The sequence below is a fragment of the Staurois parvus genome, unplaced genomic scaffold (assembly GCF_062004578.1).
Source record: "Staurois parvus isolate SC_StPar_1 unplaced genomic scaffold, SC_StPar_1.0 ptg000316l, whole genome shotgun sequence".
Classification (NCBI taxonomy): domain Eukaryota; kingdom Metazoa; phylum Chordata; class Amphibia; order Anura; family Ranidae; genus Staurois; species Staurois parvus.
The window spans coordinates 3,295,204-3,318,016 of NW_028318112.1; the positions used below are offsets into that span (position 1 = coordinate 3,295,204).

Sequence of the window (22,813 nt, forward strand, 5' to 3'; positions counted from 1 at the left end):
AGTTGCAGGCTTTATAGGATATGATTTCCTGTCTTTTGTATTTCCCCCTTTTGTATTGCTCTTTTGTGTCCTCGCACTATGGTCTATTTGTAGTGGCAGGAGCAGTGATTTCACAGTTACATTGCAGTTAGCGTTTTTTTTCACATGATTGCACTGTTATTGTGTACTGCGCATGCACGATGTCATGGAGTGATGTTATGACACAACATAAATTAGAAAAGGATAACGACAATGTAGTAGTGGTTTATGTATATTTTGCTAGGCTTGCATAATCCTTGCATAATCCTTAAAAGGGTGACACTGGGATATTTGACTTATTATTACTTGTTTTCATCCATTCGGTATAACATCTTTGTGGAGCTACTACTTTGACCATCCACTCATATGAAAAAATGGTGCTATATGGCAATCTCCCGTTAATATGCATATATATTACTGACAATTTTTGGGAAATATGAAGGCGATAGTGTTACACAAACATCATTTTTAATATTATTACTATAATACAAAAACTCTAACAAAAGTTTAGGAAACTAGTCCTCCTCTTGGCTGTTTAGTGAGTTGGTATATGTACCCTTGTTCTTTCTTCAAATAAAAGCACATCAAATAATGGGTGTGGGCAAATTGCACAACAGTGGGGGAGTCTTAAAGTGTTACTTAACCCAGAACAGTAAAATCAATCTATATATGTAAGCTCGAAAGAGCAGGGCCCTCGAACCCCTCGTGTATTGTTTTGTTACTGTATTATCTCATGTTCTTTCCCACACTATAATGTACAGCGCTGAGCAAACCTTTCTGGCGCTATATACTGTATAATAATAATAATATGTAAATCATGCTTGTTAGTTATACTCACTGTGGAACCTAAGGGGTTAATCCTCTGCATTGTGTAAAAAGGATGTTTGATCCTGTCTTCTCTGATCCTCCCCATCTTCTACTGTCCTCAGTCCAGCTGCTGATAAAACAGAGCCTTGGGGGGCAAGCTGCACATGCTCAGTTTGGTAAGTATTGCTAGAGAGTTTTTTTTTTTCTTGGGAGAGTGCATGTTATCATCTTAGGGCCAATCAGTGGTGTCCAGACAGGGGGTCAGGGGTTATGCAGCCTCATAGGACAGTCAGGGGAAAATTAAAACCCCTCCTACAAGCTTTAACTAGTGCTCTACTGGACACCGATAGCCGCAAAACTGCTATATACTGCTGATGAGAAAAGGTATTTAGCAATTTATATTTACTAAAATAATTGCATTTCCATGTTCTGCATACTGTGGGAGACCGTTAATAGTGAATGCAGGGTCATGGGTTTAGTAACACTTTAAATACCGCCGCCTGACCATCATTTCCTTATATGAGAAAAGTTATATGACCGATCATTCAGTAAGAGGCTGCATGTCTGAGGTGGTGGATTCACAGTGTGAGTGTACACTCTAAACGCACACGTTCCTGCATTAAAAATGGCTGTGTGTATAAGTGGGTGCTGCAGCGACCGTCAGCTGGAACTGAATAAAATCAGCAAGGGAGAATGTCACCAGCACACCAAGGATCACCAATATGGGTCCAAAAGTTTTAATGAACGATCACATAGTTACAGCAAGGGAACGTTTCGGAGTCTCACAGGACCCTTTCATCAGGCATGTGACAACTGAATTCACAGTGTACACACTGTCAATTGGTTGTTGTCACAGTACTCACTTGGAGGCGGAAAAATCAAGCACTTTGTTGCACTTTATTGATTGGACTTAAAACACATGCTGTTTATGGTTATTTATTGATTTATCTCATTCACTGTAGCACTTCCAATGCAATTGTAATGCATGTCATTTGTGATATTTATGGTACTTGGAGAAGGGCACCAGCAATCTCCTGACATTTCTTGGGAGAAAATAACAATCTCAAAGGCCGCAATCACACCTGTGCATTCCAGAAATGGAAAATAACATGCTAATTGGTAATGACATTCGAAACACAGCTATGAAACACGTGTTCTGTTGCAACGCCAAGCACACAACAAAATTCCAAAATGCACAGTAAAAAAACCACATGTAGTTCAATGCCCGAAAAGGTATGGACGCTACATTGCTACATTTGTTGCACATAGGGCAGTCCATTCAAAGAAATGGGCTGATCTATGCTGTCATATCAGCGGGATAAGCTGGTATGAATGCAGCCAAAGACTGTGAAACTTTGATGGTAAATGGATTCCAATATAAACTTACCTTGGAGGTGACTGTGAGCATTTTTCTTAGCGATCTGCATAGCCATAATCATGAAGGCTGTACTGTTGAGACCTGAAGGTAGATGGAACCTAACTATATTTATCTTTAGTGTCTACGGCACCTACACATTGGTAGACTGGATTCCACAGATTCCCAAGTATAATTGATGAGTTTTTTTTACAGGTTTATTTTATTTATTTTGCTGTCTGCTTTATTTTGCTGGCTGTTAATTCTTAATTAAAATATTTATATATTTTCTTCCTTCCTAGACAAGGGGATATAACATTGCCACCTTACTACCAGCCTGAAGAAGATGACGAGATGCCATTTATCTGTTCTTTATCTGGTGACAATGGAATCATGGGATGCCATGAGATTCCACCTCTTAGGGATCGGGGTCATGAATGCTGTCTAGATAAAGAAGACTATTATTATTACAACTCCATTCATCAGGAGTTCAATGTCAGTGGCATGTGTGTCAACTGGAATCAGTACTATAATGTTTGCCGTACCAGCAACACAAACCCTCATAAGGGTGCCATCAATTTTGATAACATTGGTTATGCTTGGATAGTCATTTTCCAGGTACATAAAATTTTATATTATATGGATTACCTTTTCAATATGTTATAGATTGTAAAAATAAATGGAAAACCTGATGAGTTACAGTTTTGTACAACAGTCCCTATGAAGATAGAGATTTGAAGAGTGGAGTTATAATTAAAGGGATGGAAACATTCTAAATCTGATATAAGGAACAATGGTTACATTGGAAAAGAGAGATTGGTTGTAGTACAGAAAGAAAAAAAGTATTACTTGTTTAAATTACAGTCAGTAATGCAGATCACTCTCTATTCCCTAAGACCAGCAGGCATGTTAGTACATGTAGTTCCATGGCTTTAACTTGCAAGGTTCTGCTGTTACCTGTTATCCTATAAGACTTGTGTTTAAGACTGATTACAGAGCATGTAAGCCCTACATTTCATATTCCTGATATGTGCCTGCTGTACCATGTAGTTGTATGAAGGGTATCCTGTTCTCCCTGTATTGCTTCCTTTGTGTGAAATCACTAGTATTCCTGCTATCCATTTAAAAACTGACTACACTAGACAGGAGAACACACTGTGGTCAGTTCCTTGGCTATGTTGGGAACTCAGTGTACTCTCCTAAAATGTTTAGACTTCTCCTGACACCCCCAGCCCCGCACAGCCTTTTACTGGGAAGTTCAGTGAGCTTCTGTTTCTCATCCCCCAGCTCTTACGCAGCTGTGAACGGAGGGAATGTGATCACTTATAAAAAAAAAAAAAAGGGACAAAAAGTGTTTATATATTTTTTTTATATTTATACACAAATGTATTTCCTTTCATTTCTACTTTAAACTGAATGAGTTGTTTTACAAGGTGAGCGTTTACTTTTACTTTAACATCCTGGTGTTGATTCACTGAGCTATGCACCCAGCCATCTCCCATCTCCCTTTCTATTAAGGCTTGGTTCACACCTATGCTTTTTGCTTTTTTTTTTTTTTAATTTAAATATTTATTGGTTTTCAAAATATTAGGAAAATTAAAATCCATAATATAATTTCTTTACATTCATATAACAACAAAAACCAAATTGTTCATTCATTTCCCATATTTTCCTTATTTCTCCCATCCCTCCCCTTTACAAAATCTAAAGTCACCCCCCCACTCTTCCCTTCCCCTTCCACTCTTAGGCAGGAGAAAAAGAGGCTTTAAAGGTGTTCTTGTTACAGATGGGTAGGAATAAAGAGAGACCTTTTTTCATCAATTCCCCTTTGATCTAAACTCTTCCCATTTTTTCCATTTCATATAATATGTTGCCAGCCTATCTTCTTGAATATAAAGCAATCTCTCCAATCTAACAATATGGTCCATTCTATCTATCCAGTCTTCCTCTTTTGGAGCTTCTACTTGGCGCCAAAACTTTGGAATCAAACCCTTGGCTGCATTTAAAAAGTACCCTACTCCTGATTCTTTATATTTATTTACTGATAATTCTGTATTATGTAAAAGGAAAGTTCCAGGATCCAAACTAATATGAATTTCCGTTATCTTTCTAATTTGATATACCACTCTTCTCCAGAATACTTGTATCTTTGGACATTTCCACCATATGTGATAGATCGTGCCTATCTCTCCACACTCCCGCCAGCACAAGGGTGATTTCTCCCCACTCATTTTATGTTCTATACTCGGTGTAATATATCCTCTTGTCTATCATTTATAATTCATTTCCACCTCACGTGCGCTTATTTTTTTCTGTTTACCTTCATCTATCTCCACCTCCAAATCTCTTTCCCATTTTTCTATATACATTAATTTTTTTCCACCCATATCTAACTCAGTGAGAATTTTGTATATTTTTGCCGTACCGTGCTTTCCATCACCCCGTGAATCCACAAGCCTCTCAAACAAATTCCAGTCCGTTCTAGTTCTCAAAGGCTTAGGCAATTTCTCCACAAAACATTTTAATTGATTATATCTCCAACTATTTATCTTAGTGAAAATTTTTCCTTCTTCCTTTTCCAAGTCCCCTTCTACCTACTCTTAGAAATTTCTTCTTGCCTCTTTGCATTCCTGCTTCCTTCTAGCTGTCCTGTGTGTCTCTGTGCACCTGTTCCCAGTAACTGCATGTTTTTATACACACTTGCCAACTTTGGCTGTACTCCCTACTGCCCTGTAATCCCTGAGCTTCAGAGCTGCAAGAGATTATTATCTTTTTATCAGTCTTTAGTTCCCAGTAGCTGTCTGTTCAGGTGAGTTGGAGAACCACAACCCAGGAATCGTCTGCAGTGGATCCATCTCCACCTTCAGGATCTTGGCCCTCACCTTTATTGTACATGTTGGCATGCTGGGTTCTCCCTAGACAGTACCAGTAGGTATCCTTCCTGTCCTAGACTCCTCATGTATCCCATTTGTATTTCTGTGTACCTGCATTCCCTGGGACCCCTGTGCACTTCCATGTATTTTACATATTGTTACTTCTCTGTTCCATTAAGCTCAGTATTCCACTGCTGCCAAGATATGCCTGTCTCCCTGTGAGCCATGTACCCCAGTGCAGTAAAGGTTTCTTACTAGTATTTTGTGTCTTGCCTTACTGTGAGACCAGCACCCTAGTGCAACACCATGCTCCTGCCATTCCAGCATACATTCCAGCATTATCCTGAACTGGAGTACGATCTAAGCACAACACCATCCAGCAAGTAGACGGCATAGAGGGTCCACAGTTCCAACCATATGTGACAGTTCCCTTCATGACAAGACAATTACATATAATCCAGCTACATTTAGGGCATCCCTGCCCTTTATCAAGAATGTTTATCATCAGAATGTAAAACATGAAACTGGAAAATATGCAAAAGTGATATAAAGTATTCAATGGATATCAAGAAAATACAATAATCACAACATTAATCAATAGGTGTAATTGCCAATATAGAAACTGACTCAGCATTTTGCAAAATGAAAAGTCCCTTGCAAAGAGAACAGACAATTTTCCTTTACTAAATCAACCCATCTCTGATTTCTTGTGCAATCTTGCCTATGTACAATAGGTTTCAAGGACACTTCCATAAGTAATCCGTATATGTACTGTCACATATAAGGTGATGTTCAATAACATAGTTCTTCATACCTTTGGAATTAGAGATGCTACTCATACTCACATTAGCACACTCTGAGCATGATAAGCATGGAAAGGATCCCTTTCTTGTCAGTCCCAAGAAAATATGGGTAACCTCATGTCAGGGATCACAGGGTCTACCTGTATAGATATACTCTAAAATTCCTGAATATCAAGATATGCTGTACACAAAATATGCCAGTGTCATTTGATACAAGAAAAGAACATGATAATGGCATACAAATGTCCCTTTTTACTTACCTTAACCCATGGTCACATGTCCCTGTAGCCCTGAGGGCACTTCCTATTAGCTAGCGGGGCCTTCTCAGGAGAGAGAATAGGACCAATGTCATAACAATTTGTGCCATCACAGTGTTAGATTAGTGGTCCTCGCACCAGAAAGAACAGCGGCAGGGGACCTGGATGGGTGGGAAAAAAAAGACTGTTAACAAAGAAGGAAGTTTGAAGTAAGGGTGGAAAGAATGTATTTTTATTCTGGAGTGGGGTTTTAACTAACTAATCTGAGAAACTGGGTTTTAGTAATAGACCCAAAGAAATCGTTTTTGAAGTTTTATAGACAGGCAACTCCTATTCTCGTAGCAATCAGTAATCCCAAATTAATAATAACTTCTGCAGTAGGGAATGGACACAAAAGATACATTCATCAGCTTTCCAAATAAATGTTCTGTTTATTCGGTGCATTTGACTGTTTTTTTTATGCACATGCTTATGTAGGTATCACATGACTATTACAATTATATTTAGTACATAGGCAGACTAGTTTCTTATCAGTCAAAAGAATGTGAATACTGTATGTGCAAAACATTATTAGTGCCATGTGCACAATGACTTCAGTTTGGAAAAGTTAAAATCTCAAAAGCTAGTAATAGTTTATGAACAGATGGCTTTACATGTACCACATGTATCACTAAACTGTTCAAAAAAACACAATCCTTGTTGAAAGCAATGTTAAAATGAATTTGAGGATGAGCACTATTAATCAAATACCAGTAGGGATCTAGTGTTGTCCTGCCACAGAATGAACACTCATCAATGTAGCATCTCCGTGTAAAACAAAGCATGGTATATACTACACTGGACAAAAACAGACTCCAAGTCTATTCATAAATGTGTCTGCTTATGCCAGCGTGACATTGGATCCCAAGGCAGTGACTCATTGTACATAATAATTACCTAGGAATGAAAAGTAATTATTCGCCAAAGTGAAACTCAACACTTGTGCAAGAAAATCAGTTTCCAACTCAGGATATACACCAGAATTCTGTAATAGCAATTTACAAGCACTAATATCAATAACATTAGGCAACACTAATGTTTCTACCGTAGATAAAAATCTGCAGTTTCCCTTATATATAATGCTTTAGTTTTCTGGACTAGAGGTGATAAAACTCTAACAAGTAAAGTAAAGACAATTATCGCAAACAATTATAATCCTCCCTACACTATAGGATTTGTTCCACTGCTGGATTACATGTTATTTAATGAGCAATAAATATTGCTTTCTGTGTTGCAACCTCTCCCTGATAGGAAATTTTAAAAGAAAGGCATTTCAAAGTATGCAGCAGTACATTGAAATGCTCCTACTATCCCCTTTTGATGACATTGGTCCTCTTCTATGTATCGTCTGAGAGGACCACACCGGAAAAGACTACTAGAAAGTATGCCTTTGTTGGCCCTGACATAAAATATCCTGGCCCTTTTCATTTATAGGTTGAAGAAAGTTGTGCCATGCTATATAAGGAGTTTTTGCCTTCCTCTCGATCAACTATCTTGAAAGGGTTCTTTATATGAAAGTTTTCAATGTATTAATTAATTGTATTTTGTTTTCCTATTGGCTAAACCCACTGGATTTGTCAAAGAGAAGAAAAGGCACCTCTCACCAATCCCGGTGCATTAGTAAATAGATGAATGCCACCTGACATGTTTCACCCCGTTCACTGATGCTTGGTCACCTCTGGCTGGAGCGGTGTTGGCTGAAGCCAAGTTCATCCACATACTAATGCACTGGGCTGGTGAGCGGCGCCTTTTCTTCTCTTTGATAATGCTCTTACACCTCTGAATGATGCACTGACACCATCTCCCTTCACTGAAAATGGCGGGGAGATCTCTGTCTCAGCATAGAGGGGCACTGCAAGTTTCATTTGGATCAATGGACTTGTGTCTTATTTCAACCCAACTATGTGTTTGACTCTGGGGCCTGTTCACTTTAATGACCTCCTGAACCCTGGTTCTATGCCACTGCTGCCAGGCTTTGTGTAAGCATTAAAGTATTGTATCTCAGTTTATAAAAGCTAACATGGATAGGTACATTTATTAAAAAAGGAGATCCTTGTTTTTTGTTGAATGAATTTTTTCATATACTGGTCAGAGTTTGATCTTCAAGCAGTACAATTTCATATTGGTTGCTTTTCTAAAGTTATAAGGCACCATTAATATTTGGAACCTTTGCAACTACCTGCGGGAGACTCATTGGGGATCCATGTGAATATATGTGTGCTGGTAGAGCCATTAAAAAAAATGGGAGCTTGTCAGTGCTCCCTCCCTGACAGTACTTGCAGATATTACCAGACTCTCTGTGTCTAGTGCCCATCATGTGCAGGTAATCACTGCATGAGCGTTTATCATGGGCGCTTTCAGACTCACATCACTTTCAATGCAGCTTCTCATCCTCACCTTTTTTCATGGACCCTTGTTGAGTTTCCCATGAGTAATCACAAATGGCATATATTCACAAGTGTAAATTGGGTATAAAGTGATTTAGTCAGACTTTTTTATTGCTTCTGAGCCGAGGTAACTTGATGAGGTAGAGTTTCTCTCCTTTTAACTTTTGAAAAGTATGCATACAAACGTTGTTGATCTTGAGATACCCATGGATTCAATCACAAGCAGGGTGTAGGATGCAGTTGCAATGAGAGAATTAGAATCATATAGTGAAGAATATAAATTTCTAACTCAGTAGGTTTCCCAAATGGAAGAAAAATATATTTGAAATATATTTTAAAAATATTCCTCCCAAATATATTGACATATATTTGAAATGCTACAATTTTGGTCATATTCAGTATACTCCAAAATATATTTCAATAAATATGTATATATATAATGTATGTTAAATGTGTTTTTATTACAAAATATATGAAAAATATTTGTAAAAAATCATTTCAAATATACTGTATGTCTTTTAAAAATACAAATCTACATTCTTTGGATTGCATTTTCAAATATGTGTAAAAATATATGTTAAAATGACTTTTTTATATGTTCACAAATCAGAAAAATATATTTAAAAAAAATATATTTAAAAAAAATATTTTTTTTAAATATATTCTTCAGTTTTTTTAACATATAAAAAGTCATTTTAACAAATATTTTACATATATTTGTAAATGCATTCCAAAAATATAGATTTGTATTTTTAAAGACATACAGTATTTGATATGTATTTTTAAAAATATTTTTCATATTTTATAATAACTACACATTTCAACATACAGTATATATACACATACATACATACAGCGGTTACTTATCTGAGAGGCAGAAACTGTTCCTCTCAGTTTGCTCAAGGAACCCCTAGCAACCTCTTGAGGAACCCTGGATGAGAAAGAATGCATTAAATCATTTACTTTATAAAGATACAGTGATACCATGATGTATTATTAGTGCAGATTCAGCAGGGGATTTGATAACTACCCAAGTTAAAAATAGATAAAAGAAATATAATAACCAAGATTTTGTTTGCAGGTTATCACCTTGGAGGGCTGGGTGGAAATCATGTACTATGTCATGGATGCTCACTCCTTCTATAATTTTATTTACTTCATCCTCCTCATCATAGTAAGTATCACATTTATTGCAGTAAGTAACATGTAACTTTTACTTTTTATATTTTAATATTTTATTATAACACAGTAAAGTATATCTATAAATAACTTGATGATAACTTTGCTAGACATTTGCCCAAACATCTAGGGTGAAAATCCACCCTATGTATTAAACCAAACTAGTGAAAATTTGCCCAAGATTGAAATTGGAATTAACCTCTTCAGCCCCAGTCACTGCATTTGTACGTTTGCAGGGCGGCACGGCTGCGCAAAACCATGTTTTAAAACGTGGTTTTGTAAAAAACAGGTAGGGGGTGCGCGTGAGGCCTGTCCCGCGGGTGTCAGCAGCGGGTCTCCGCCGCCGGGTCACGGCCGGTCATTACCGGCCGTTTCCCCGCTATTCACGGTGATCGCTGACAAGAGAGCAGGGCTGCATTGTTTATACACAGCCCTGCTATCTGTCAGTTGCCTGTCAGCTTGTGACAAGCTGAAGAGGGAGAGAAGAGTTTCTTTCTCTCGATCAGCCTGTCCCTGCCCAGCACACCCCCCGCCCCCTAGTAAAACACTCCCCTCACACAGTAAACCCTAAAAATGTTAACCCCTTTCTCCCCAGTGCCAGTAGTACAGTGTCAGTGAGGTTTTTTTCACTAATCACTGTATTGGTGTCACTGGGGATGTCAGTGACCCCAAGTCAGTTCCCCCCAGTGTCAAAATGTCCGCCGCAGTCCCGCAGTCCTGCCATAAGTCGCTGATTGCCACCATAAGCCGCTGATCGCCGCCATATGTCGCTGATCGCCGCCATTATTAGTATAAAAAAAAAATTAAATCCCAGTATCTTTCCCGCCATTTGTAAACGCTATAACTTTCATGTAAACCAATAAATTTACACGTATTGGGATTTTTTTTAGCAGAGACGTGTCACAGAATGCATTTTGGATGAAATTTGTGACAAAATTAGATTTTTAAAAAAAGTCCAAAATATAGTTTTTTTTCTCAAAATTGTCAGCCTTTTTTTTTATAGCGCAAAAAATTAAAAACGCACAGGCGATCAAATATCACCGAAAGAAAGCTCAATTTGTGGGAAAAAAAGGATGTAAATTTAATTTGGGTGCAGTGTTGCATGACCGCGCAATTGTCAGTTAAAGTAACGCAGCGCCGTAACACAAACCTCTTCTGTAACCGCTTCCTGACCACCCTACAGCAGAAATACTGCTACAGGGCGGCATGGGTACGCAAAATCACATATATATATATATATATATATATATATATATATATACATACGTGATTCCCGCTCCCGTGGTTTTCACACCGCTCCCAGATAGCGTCAGATTGCCCGTCAGTACACCAGTCATCACATTTAACCCCTTGATTGCCAGGAGCATGCTCATGTACAATAAACCTCCATTGCTAGTATAGTGTCTGAATGGGTCAATATCTTTGATTAGGTCAGCACTATACCAGCGTTCACATTAGTATAGAACCCCCAAAAACGCAGCGTTAGCGGGATCAGCCCCGGCACCTGCCAACACCTGCGTTTAGCCCCTACGCTTACCCCCCCTTCTCCCTCAACAAGTGCAGTGTCAGTAGGTCACTGTCACTTGATACATTGCACACAAAACCACAGTGTTCGCAGAATCAGGCCTGATCTCTGTTAGCACTTGCTGGTAAATTTTGATGACTCTCATATGCAGCAGAGTGCCAGTACTAGTGCCCCTCTACCTTTTGGTGAACTGGCAAGTACCAGCGGTCTAGTACATCTTGGTCTTTCACATACCTCCTTGATTTTTGGAGCTGTTTTTCACGGAATATCTGTATGCGTTCATTGTGGATCAAAGCAGTTTATATGCACAACAATTTATCGCCGCCAACCCAAATTCAAACCTTGCCAGACCATTCGCATGGAAACTTACATTTACATTTTTTTTGGGCCTAACCCTCAACATGGGCATTACTAAAAGAAATTTATTGCGGTTGTATTGGTCCGCAGACCCGATTTATCATATGCCGTGTTCTCTGCTGCCATGGCCAGGCATAGATATGAGAGTATAATGTGTTTTATGCATTTCAGCGACAATACACTCTGTCATCCTCGGGGTAACCCTGAATTTTACCGGCTCCACAAAATTCAGCCCCTTGCATATCACCTTAACCTAAAATTTTAAGATGTCTATACTCCCCAGCAAAACATCTGCGTTGAGGAGTCCCTTATTAATTTTTCTGGCCGCCTTGCATTCAAACAATTTCTCCCCTGCAAGCGTGCCAGATATGGGGTCAAGATGTAGAAGACCTGTGAGAGGACAACAGGCTATACTTATAAGTTTCGGATTTACGAGGGAAAAGATAGTCACATGGAGCCCGCCCAGATGCCCAGACTACATGGGGAGCAGTGGCAAGTTAGTTTTGGACTTGGTGTCATCATTTCTCCATATGGGGTACCACTTATACGTGGACAATTTTTATTCAAGCTTGCCACTATTTAGACATTTATTCAATCTTGGAACTGGCACTTGTGGCAAAGTGTGATCTTTTTCTGGCAGAGATTTCTTCTCATTTTTTCATTCAGTCCACTGGCTGCATACAAAAAAAAAAAAGAACATAGCATATATAACCAACAAGGACCAGCGATGTACTGGTACATCACTGGATTTGAATGGTTATACCAGGATGATGCCTACAGCTGCAGGCATCATCCTGGTGTCGTTTTTTCAGCGGGTGATCGGCTTTCATGTAAAAGCAATTCTAGTGGCTAATTAGCTGCAAGATTGCTTTTACAAGCAGTGGGAGATGATGTCCCCCCTCCCCCGCTGCCTTCCACGGCCTTCTCGGCCAGTCCCGTGCCATCAGGGGAACCTGAGAATGCAGCCGGTGTTTCTGCCAGCTGACCATAGAGTTGATTGGAGACCAGAATGGTGCCAATCATCTCCATAGTCTAGGAATTCGGAAGTTACAAGCATTTCATCACTTCAGTTTCACAGGATATAAACAACGCAATTTGTAAATTGGGAAAGCATCTGATCACACCGATTTTAGTTTGATTAGATAATGTAAGGGCAGAGGAGATATCTAGAGTCTGATAGACCCCAGATTTCGCAAAAAAGAATATATGACAATGCCCATTGAAGTTATAGGGGATATTTGCATTCCCTGTTATAGCATTAAAAGTGATTAAAAAAAAAAAAAAATAAAAAGGTACAATGTAAAAATAATAAAAGAAAAAATCAAAATAACAAAAAAAAAAAAAATTACCCCTCCCATGCGCGCACACCTGTGTGCACAAGCCTTGACCCTGTGCCGTTATGTAAACAGCAGTTGCACCATGCATGTGAGGTATCACCGTGAACTGCAAAGCACTTTAAAGCACTGCCTATGGATATTAAAAATGTTTGCAGTTTGTCGTCATTGAACGGGGCATGCACAGTTTTAAAGCATGTCATGTTTAGTATCTATTTACTCGGCATACCATTATCTTTTATATTTTACCAAACAATTGGCCAATATATTGTGTTTTTGTGCATTAAAAGTGTATTTTTTTTTTAAATATTGCTTTTGAAAAATCGCTGCGCGAGTACTATGTGCCATAAAAAATTGTAGTACCCACCATTTTATTCACTAGGGTGTCTAATTTAAACCCCCAAACATTATATATTTTTTTAAAGCAATTTCCTAGCAAAAAATACTGATTTTTTTCATGTGAACAAAAAGGCTTGGTCTTCAGGTGGTTAGAAGAGTGAATGATGTGTGGCATAAACTTCTAATGCTGGGCATAAAACGCCCCCAGCCCCCAAAATGACCCCTTTTTGGAAAGTAGTCACCCCAAACTATTTCCTGAGAGGAATGTTGAATCAATAGAAGAATTTATTTTTTTACCACAAGTTTTTGGAAAATGACAAAAATAAATATTTTTTTTTTTTACACAAAATACACAAAATTGTCATTAAATGATTTACTGGTCACACATGCCATGGTTATATGTGGAATTACTCCCCAAAATACATTTTGCTACTTCTCCCAAGTATGGGGGTACCACATGTGAGAGACTTTTTGTCAGTCTAGCCAAGTACAGGACCCCAAAATCCAATAAGCACCTTCAGGCTTTTAAAGGGCTATATTTCCTCATTACACTTCCAGACTACCTATCACAGTTTTGGAGGCCATGAAATGCCAGGATAGCACCTAACCCCCCAAATTACCCCTTTTTGGAAAGTAGACGCCCCAAGAAATTTGATAAAAAGCACGGTAAGTATTTTGCAGATCTCATTTGTTGCCACAAGTTTTTGGAAAATGAAAAACAAAAACATATTTTTTCTATTTTTTTATATTTCAAAACCTTGTGAGAAAAAATGAGATCTGCAAAATACTCACCATGCCTCTTTTTAAATTCCTTGGGGTGTCTACTTTCCAGAAAGGGGTCATTTGGTGGGGTTTGGGGCTATCCTGGCATGTCAGGGCCTTCGAAACTGTGATAGGTAGTGAGGAAGTGTAATGAGGAAGTTACGCACCTTCAGGCTTTCAAAGTGGTCATTGGATTTCAGGCTCCTGTATGTGGCTAGGCTCCCAAAAAGTCTCACACATGTGGTATCCCCATACCCAGTAGAAGTAGCAGAATGTATTTTGGGGTGTAATTCCACATATACCCAGGGCTTGTGCTAGAAATAAATCATTTAAATGACAACTTTGTGTAAAACAAAAGAAAAAAAGTTTGTTATTTTCCAGAAACTTGTGGGAAAAAAAAAATCTTCCATGGACTCAATATGCCTGTCAGCAGATAGCTTAGGGTGTCTAATTTCCGAAAAGGGGTCATTTGAGGGTGTTTGTACTATTCTGGTATTTTAGCACCTCAAGAAATGTGATGGGCAGTCAGAAAGTAAAAGCTATGTAAATTCCATTATCTATACCAGTTTGTAGACAGACGCTTTAACTTTCACAAAAAGCAATCAATATACACTTATTGGGAATATTTTAACCAAAAACATGTAGCAGAATACATTTTGGCCTAAATTTATGACGAAATTTTAGTTTTTTTAGATATTTTTTTGACCAAAATGAGAAAATATTGTTTTTTCAAAAAAAATATTTTTTCTTCAAAATTTTTCTGGTTGTAGCGCCAAAAATAAAATGTGCACAGGTGATCAAATACCACCAAAAGAATGCTCTATTTGTGTTAAAAAAAGGACATAAATTTAATTTATGTACCATATTGCATGACCGCGCAAATTGTCCGTTAAATTAGCGCAGCGCTGTATAGCAAACAAAAGTCGTAAATTGCAGTATCTATACCATAGTTTGTAGATGCTATAACTTTCACACAAAGCAATCAATATACAATTATTGGGATTTTTTTTTACCAAAAACATGTAGCAGAATACATTTTGGCCTAAATTTATAACTAACTTTGAGTTTACTATATATTTTTTATAGCTGAAAGTAAAAAATATCGTTTTTCTTAAAAATATTTGGTCTTTTTTTTGTTTATAGCGTGAAAAAAAAAAAGCGCACAGGTGATCAAATACCACCGAAAAAAAGCTCTATTTGTGTGAAAAAAAGGACGTAAATTTTGTTTAGGTGCAGCATTGCATGACTGCACAATTATCAGTTGAATTAGTGCAGCGCAGAGTAGCAAAAAGAGGCCTGGTCATTAAGGGGGGTAAATCCTCAGGAGCTCAAGTGGTTAAATTACATTCCCTGACATTTTGCAACATCTGTTTTCTAAAGGAAAATGTATTTATCCTATTAACATTCACCCTGTGTAATAAAATGGAGAAAAGCCTATTTCTGGGCTTTATTTACATTTAAATAGTTTGTTTGGCCTAAGGTGGTCCAAATTAACGATTTTCATTATTATTATTACTACTATTATTATTATTAATAATAATAAACTGAATTTATATAGTGCCAACAGTTTGTGCAGCGCTTTACAATCTAAAGAAAGACATTAGAGTTAAAATACAATAAAACACAAGTGGGTTAAGAGGGCCCTGCCCGTAAAGTTAACAATCTAATAGGGTGCAGAAAATGGTACAAAAGGTTATAACTATGGGGCATGAGTTAATGGAAGTGATAAATGTTCAATTAGTTGGAGGCGTGATAGGCTTGCCTAAAAGATGAGGTTTCAGGGATTGCCTACAGGCAGCCAGAGTAAAAGATAGCTGGACAGATTGCTGTGGAGAGTTTCAGAGGATGGGACAGGCTCTGGAGAGCTCCTGGAGATGAGCATGGGAGGAGGGACAAGAAAGCTTGAGAGCAGGAGGTCTTGGGAGGAAAAGACAGAATGGGTGATATTTGGAGACAATATTGGTGATGTAGCTTGGGGCAGAGTTGTGGTTGACTCTGTATGTTGTTAAAATTGAATTCGCTATGAAGAAGCCAGTGGAAGGAATGGCAGAGATGGGTGGCAGACATTGAGGGATTGTTAACGTACAGTAGATGAGTCTGGCAGCAGCATTCATGATAGACTGATTAGGGGATAGCCTATGGAGAGGTAGGTCTATGAGAAGGGAGTTGCAATAGACGAGGTGAGAGATAACAAGGGAGAGAATGAGTAGCCTTATGGTGGTTTCATTAGTTAAAAGGGGAGCAAATTTAAGAGCTGGTACAGAGATGAAGTCTACAAGCTTTTGACAGTGATTGGATTTGGGGCCAAAAGGACAGGTTCTAGGGTTTAGGGTTACAGGGACCAATAGTTGTTTTTTATATTAAAGGAAAAGTCATGGAGGAGGGCACGAGTGGGAAGGAGGGTGGCAATATTATGTCAGTTTTTTTTTTAGATTTAACCACTAGCCTACAGGCCACTTATACCCCCTTCCTGCCCAGGCCAATTTTCAGCTTTCAGCGCTGTCGCACTTTGAATAACAATTGAGCGATCATGCAACACTGTACCCATATGAAATTTTTATAATTTTTTGGAGACAAATAGAGCTTTCTTATGGTGGTATTTAATCACCTCTGGGTTTTTTATTGTTTGCTAAACAAACCAAAAACAACTGAAAATTTTGAAAAAAACCCAACGTTTTTTCTTTTGTTTTAAAATTTTGTAAATAAGTGATTTTTCTCCTTCACTGATGTGTGCTAATGAGGCTGCAGTGATGGGCACTGATAGACTGCACTGATGGGCACTGACTGGCACTGTTAGGCGGCACTGATAGGTAGCACTGACGGGCACTGATATGTGGCACTGATGCACTCTGATAGGCAACGATGACTGGCACTGATTGGTGGCACTGATCGGCAGCACTGATAGGTGGCACTGACTGGCATTGATAGGTGACACTGAACGGCAGCTCAGATGGGCACTGATATGTGGCATTGATGTGCACTGGTAGGCACTGATATGTGGCATTGATGTGGCATTGATGGGCACTGGCAGGTGGCACTGATGGACACTGACAGGTGGCATTGCTGGGGCTACACTGATCCCCAGGGCACACTGATCATCAGTGCCTTGATGATCAGTGTACATGTCCCCTCTGAGGGATGCCGATTACCGGATCTCCTCAGTGTGACAGCTCGAGTGGAGAGAAATGCCGATAACCGGCATTTCCCTATTTACATGTGATCAGCTGTGATTGGACAAAGCTGATCACATGACCGAGCTGACATCTTCAGCTCTTTCCATTGATCGGTGATCCGCTGTGTCCGAGGGACACAGCGCACCACTGATCACCGCGCTGCGCACTCCCGGAGCCATGCACGAGCGGGTTAGAGTGGGAGGACATCATGTGACGTCCTCCCAGAATGAGGGAACCACCTTGCGCCATCATTGCCTTATATGGTGGGTGGGAGACGGTTAAGGAAGTGGTGCACAATCAATGCTCATATTTATCAGAGGAGACTGAAGGAGTGAGGTGAGGAGTAGAGTGATAGGTTTGGGTTTCATCGGTGTGGAGATGGTATTGGAAGCCGTGGTAGGTTATAAAGTACCCAAGAGAGGACCTAAAGGTAGAATAGACAAGTGGCCCAAGAACATAACCTTAGGGGACCCCTACAGAAAGAGGAAGTGGGAGGAGGAGATTGAGTTATAGGTAACACTAAAGGAGCGCTGTGATAGATAGGAGAACGAAAAAAGAACCAAATCTTGGAAGTCAAGGGAGTGGAGTTTATTGAAAAGGAGTAGGGCAGTTTCTGTGGAGTGCTGTGAGTGAAAGCCAGACTGTAAGCGATCAAGAAGGTTGTTTTCAGTGAGGTAGCAGCTCAGATGATTGTAGACTAAGCATTCTAAAAATGTAGAGGTGAGTGGGAGCAAGGAGATCAGTCTTAAGTTGTTCAGGTTGGAAGGGTCAAGTGAGCACTTTTTAAATATGGGGGTGATCTGTGCATGCTTTAAAGGGGAGAGGAAGGTGCCAGTTGATAGGAAGAGATTGGAGATGTGAGCATAGGATAGAAGAAGAGCGTGACTGTAGTAATTGCAAGGGAACAGGATCCAGAGTCAATTGGTTAGGTGGGCTTCTGAGAAAAGTTTGGTAACTTTTCAGTAGTAGCTGGTTCAAAAGTGGAAAGTGTTGAAAGTGCAGTTACACATTTTATGTGTAACATAAATGTAAGATTCGAGTAGTTTAGATGTGATCAGTAGAAATGAAGATAAAGATAAGTTAAGTGTTCAGTCAGAGACATATGTTCACCAATTAGCATCTGAAAGGACAGAGCAGCTTCCAGGCTGGAGGTGACACCTGGATACCAATAAAACATTGTCACCTATGTAGTCAGACTTTGCCACCTTCTTGAAGTCTAAAAGAAGAGCTCCAGCCATTTCAGCTTTAGGAAGCAGCAGGAGACCAGGAGTGGCTCCTATGTGTCTGGGAGCTCTTACTTATATCAGCAGATCAAAGGAATATTTAAGCTAAAATATTAGTTGCAGAGTGATGAAAATCCTTCCTTCTGATTGGACACACTGTAGACTACATCTGCATGTAAAACTGTATTTGTAGCCGCTGTAGAATCCCAGAGAAATGCAGAAAACGGTTATATGGTGTCTGATTGAGACATCTGAACAGCGATTGATACTGTCGCGACCGGACTGATGCGCTGGTGTCGGAAATTCTATCCCTGACTTGGTGATTCAAACCGTTCCTAGTCCAATCGACTTTGGGCACTTCAGTACCCAGACCGTCCTGTGGGCTGGTACAGGAACACCACCCAGGGTTGATTGGCCAAGGGCTAATGTCCAGCCTACGTCCATATTTCAATAAATTGAGGACCCTGAGATATGGATGGTGTGATTCGTACAGAGCCGGTTCTATTTGACTGGTGAATTGCGGACTTTCTCTGACTTGCTCCTGTCGCAGGATAACTCTTGGTAAAAGTTTTATTTCTGTTTTTATTCCCTTTTATTTTATAGTCAATAGCCAATTGTGTGTATTTTTGTACTTTCTGAAACTGTTTTTTCTTTGTACATATTTTATGCACTGGCCACTTTTGGGATATTAAAACATAAAATGAATAAGTGACTTCTGGGTACTTAAGCTTGGGCTGATATCTCTGGCGAGATTGTATTGTATTGCAGTGTCTTTATATGCTCGGTCAAGTTCATTGCCTATCTGTATGCTATTGCACTGCGTGTTGACAGATTGCATGCAGATTGTAAAGTAGCAGATCTGCCAGACAGAGATCTGTGTGTGTGTGGTGGCCCAGCAGACCAGTTTGTGGACAAACTGTTGGGTGGTGGCAAGCTACCGTTTGTTGTGTGTCTGGTGTGAGGGTGTGTGGACAGTGGAAGAGTGATTACCACCGGGGTTCTAGCTTGTAGGATAGCTGGAGGAATCCTAGAAGGGTGTGCCAATTGCTAGACTGCTCCCCAACCCTTAGCATGCACCAGATTGTATATAAGATTTATATCTGCCTGTGTGTGTGGTCAGCCAGCTGGATTGGAGTGGAGTCTCCCTCTAGTGGTGGCCAGAGGTAGTGCGGGCTGTGAAAGTGTATCATGACCAGTCTTATATACGCAAAGTAAGTCCCCCTCATTCCCTCTCACCCCTGGTCACGGCTGGACGTGCACTCCTCGGTTAGCTAGTTGCTGTGGGCGTATGCATGTGGGTTGGATCCGTGACAATTTGGTGGCAGCAAGTGGGATCTGCTTAGTACATTAGTGCATGGTTTATTCATTTAACCCATGTACTAAAGGTTGGAAGCTTGGTAGAAGTGACTGACCTACAGAAGCTCACTCAGTGCATCATTTTTGCCACCAATTTTTGGCCACCACACACGATGCAATAGGAAGAAGGGTCAGCCACACACCAGAGGATAGATGAATATAGTGTGTATTTATTGATCCAAAGGACACACAAAACACCAGGACATGAATACAGGACTTGTTAACGCGTTTCACACGATCTCGTGCTTAATCATAAACACAAAATTAAGCACAAGATCGTGTGAAATGCATTAACAAGTCCTGTATTCATGTCCTGGTGTTTTGTGTGTCCTATGGATCAATAAATATGCACTATATTTATCTATCCTCTGGTGTGCGGCTGACCCTTCTTCCTATTGCACCTAGACTTTGCCATATTTGCCCGCTCTTCTTTGCAAAACTGCTAAGTTTAGTTAAATTTGATGGTAACTGTTTGTGGACTGCAGTCTTCAAGTCATTCCACAGATTTTCAATGGGGTTTACGTCTGGGCTCTGACTAGACCATGCAAGGATATTCACCTTTTATTCCTTCCACCACTGTGTGGTCATGTTTGCTGTGTGCTTTGAGTCATTGTCATGTTGGAAGGTAAACCTTCTTCCCATTGACAACTTTCTGGCAGAGGGCAGCAGATTTTCCTCAAGATATTGATGGTATTTTGCCCCATCCATTTTTCCTTCTATCCTGACAAGTGTTCCAGTCCCTGCTGCAGAGATACACCCCCATAACAGGATATTACCACCTCCATGCTTTACTGTAGGAATAGTGTTATTTGGATGGTGAGCTGTATTTAGATTTCCACTAGACATACCGTTTAGTGTTGAGGCCAAATAATTCAATTTTAGATTCATCTGACAATAACACCTTTTTCTATGTTGTCTCAGAATCTTCTCGGTGCGTATTGGCATAGCTCATTCATGTCTGCATGTGGCCTTTCTTGAGGAATGGCTTTTTTTCTTGCAACCCTTCCATACAAGCTACATTTGTGGAGAATTTGTGGTATTGTCACATGCATACAATGACCACTCTTTGTCATAAGTTCCTGTAACTGCCTCAGCATTGCTTTAAGCCTCTTGGTAGGCTCTCTGACCAGTTTCCTTCTGGCTTTTTCATCCAGTTTGGAATGACGTTTGGATCCAGGGAGGGTCTGTGCTGTACCAAATACCTTGAACTTCTTAATAATAGAATTCACTATGCTTCTAGGCATTGATAAAACCTTTGACATTTTTTGTATGCATCTCCTGGCCTGTGCCTATTCACAACTTTATCCTGGAGATCTTTGACAGTGCCTTGCCACCCATGGTTGATTGTTTTCTTCAGTTTCATTATCAGGGAGTAAAATGCTCCAGGAAAGCTGAGCTATCCAAATGACCACCGCTGGTCACTGCCGAAATTCAAATGGCTCTGTGTGCCATTGAGAAGGTGATTAGCTACACTTGATTGAGTTTACAAGTCATTTTAGGAGGGGGGTGATCCTTTTTCCAACTCAGTAATTCTGTATTTTTATTTATTTTTTTTTCTGATATGTTGGTGTTAGATCTTTCATTTGGATGTTATAAATTTTAGTGAGTAAATACAACTGCATAAAACAAAACCTGTGTCTGTCTCCATTTCAGGCTGCAAAGCAACAAAATGTGAATATTTTAACATGAGGGGTGATCAAAGGGTTAACTGTGTGCTGGGAGTGTTTTACTGGCGGGCGGTGTGTTGGTGCTTCACTGTAAGCACACTGCTCTGGATGGCTGTGACTGGATGGCTGCGCTAAATACGCCCACCTCCTGGAGAGTGTCCTTCACTTGTCTGGATGTTGTGAGTGGGTTTTTCTTTACCATAGAGAGGATCCTGCGATCATCCATCACTGTTGTCTTCCGTGGATGTCCGTGTCTTTTTATGTTGCTGAGCTCACCAGTGCGTTTTACTTTCCTCAGAATGTATCGAACTGTTGATTTGGCCCCTCCTAATGTTGCTGCTATCTCTCCGATGGATTTGTTTAGTTTTTGAAGCCTTACAATGGCCTCTTTCACTTGCATGGATAGCTCCTTTGAACGCATGATGTAGGTTCACAGCAATAGATTCCAAATGCAAATACCACACTTAGAATCAACTCCAGACCTTTTACCTGCTTAATTGATGAAGAAATGATGGAGTAGCCCACACCTGGCCATGAAACCGATTTTGATTCAATTGTCCAATTACTTTTGGTCTCTTGAAAAAGGGGGGATGGCTAATCTTAAGAGCTGAAATTCCTAAACCCTTCCTTCAATTTGGATGTACATACCCTCAAATTAAACCTGAGAGTGTGCACTTTCAGCCAATATCCATTATAAAAGTATAGCTTGAATATGTTTTGGTAAATGCCTGAAATAAAAAATAAAATTGTGCCTAACTGTATTTTTCTAAGTTTTTTTCATGCCATCCTTACCATCGGGGCCTTTCTAGTTAACTTCCTTAACCACTTGAAGACCGCAATACATACATAAACGTTGTGGTTTTCAAGTGGTTTAGGGGGTTATGACTGAAGAAATCATCCATAACCCTGGTATTATTTTATTCAGTGAACGGCCGGCTTCCTGATGAAAGCAGTCCTAGCGGCTCTTGAGCAGCCCCCCTTTGTGTTGCTCACTGCCGTTTAACGCCTGCTGGCCCGAGAAATGATCCAAAGGTGCGGCCTTGTCAAGATGGTGGCAATAAAAGATTCTATGGTCTTTGATTGCCTCTATAATGATGGAGGACCAGAGCAGCAGCATCACATCACGTCCAGTTGGTGTAGGAAGTAAATACATTTTTTTACTTTTTTAAACAAAAGTTCAAAACAAATTTTTTTGTATTTTTTGCTTTTAAATGTAAAGGTAAATTGAACACTTGCCTACAGGGCACTTATACCCCCTTCCTGCCTAGGCCAATTTTCAGTTTTCAGCCCTGTCACATTTTGAATGACACTTGGGCGGTCATGCAACACTGTACCCATATTAAATTTTCATCATTTTTTG

The 22,813-nt window shown here is 39.7% G+C and overlaps 1 protein-coding gene across 3 annotated transcripts in view; it reads left to right on the top strand.

Annotated features, from left to right (window-relative positions):
- CACNA1I (calcium voltage-gated channel subunit alpha1 I) overlaps positions 1–22,813 on the top strand; it is a 1,904,325-nt gene that overhangs the window by 679,639 nt on the left and 1,201,873 nt on the right. For all 3 annotated transcript variants that reach the window (XM_089683626.1, XM_089683627.1, XM_089683628.1), the window contains exons 5-6: positions 2,482–2,797; positions 9,620–9,712. In XM_089683626.1, the coding sequence (XP_089539752.1) occupies positions 2,482–2,797; positions 9,620–9,712 (409 nt within the window). The remainder of the gene's footprint in view (positions 1–2,481; positions 2,798–9,619; positions 9,713–22,813) is intronic.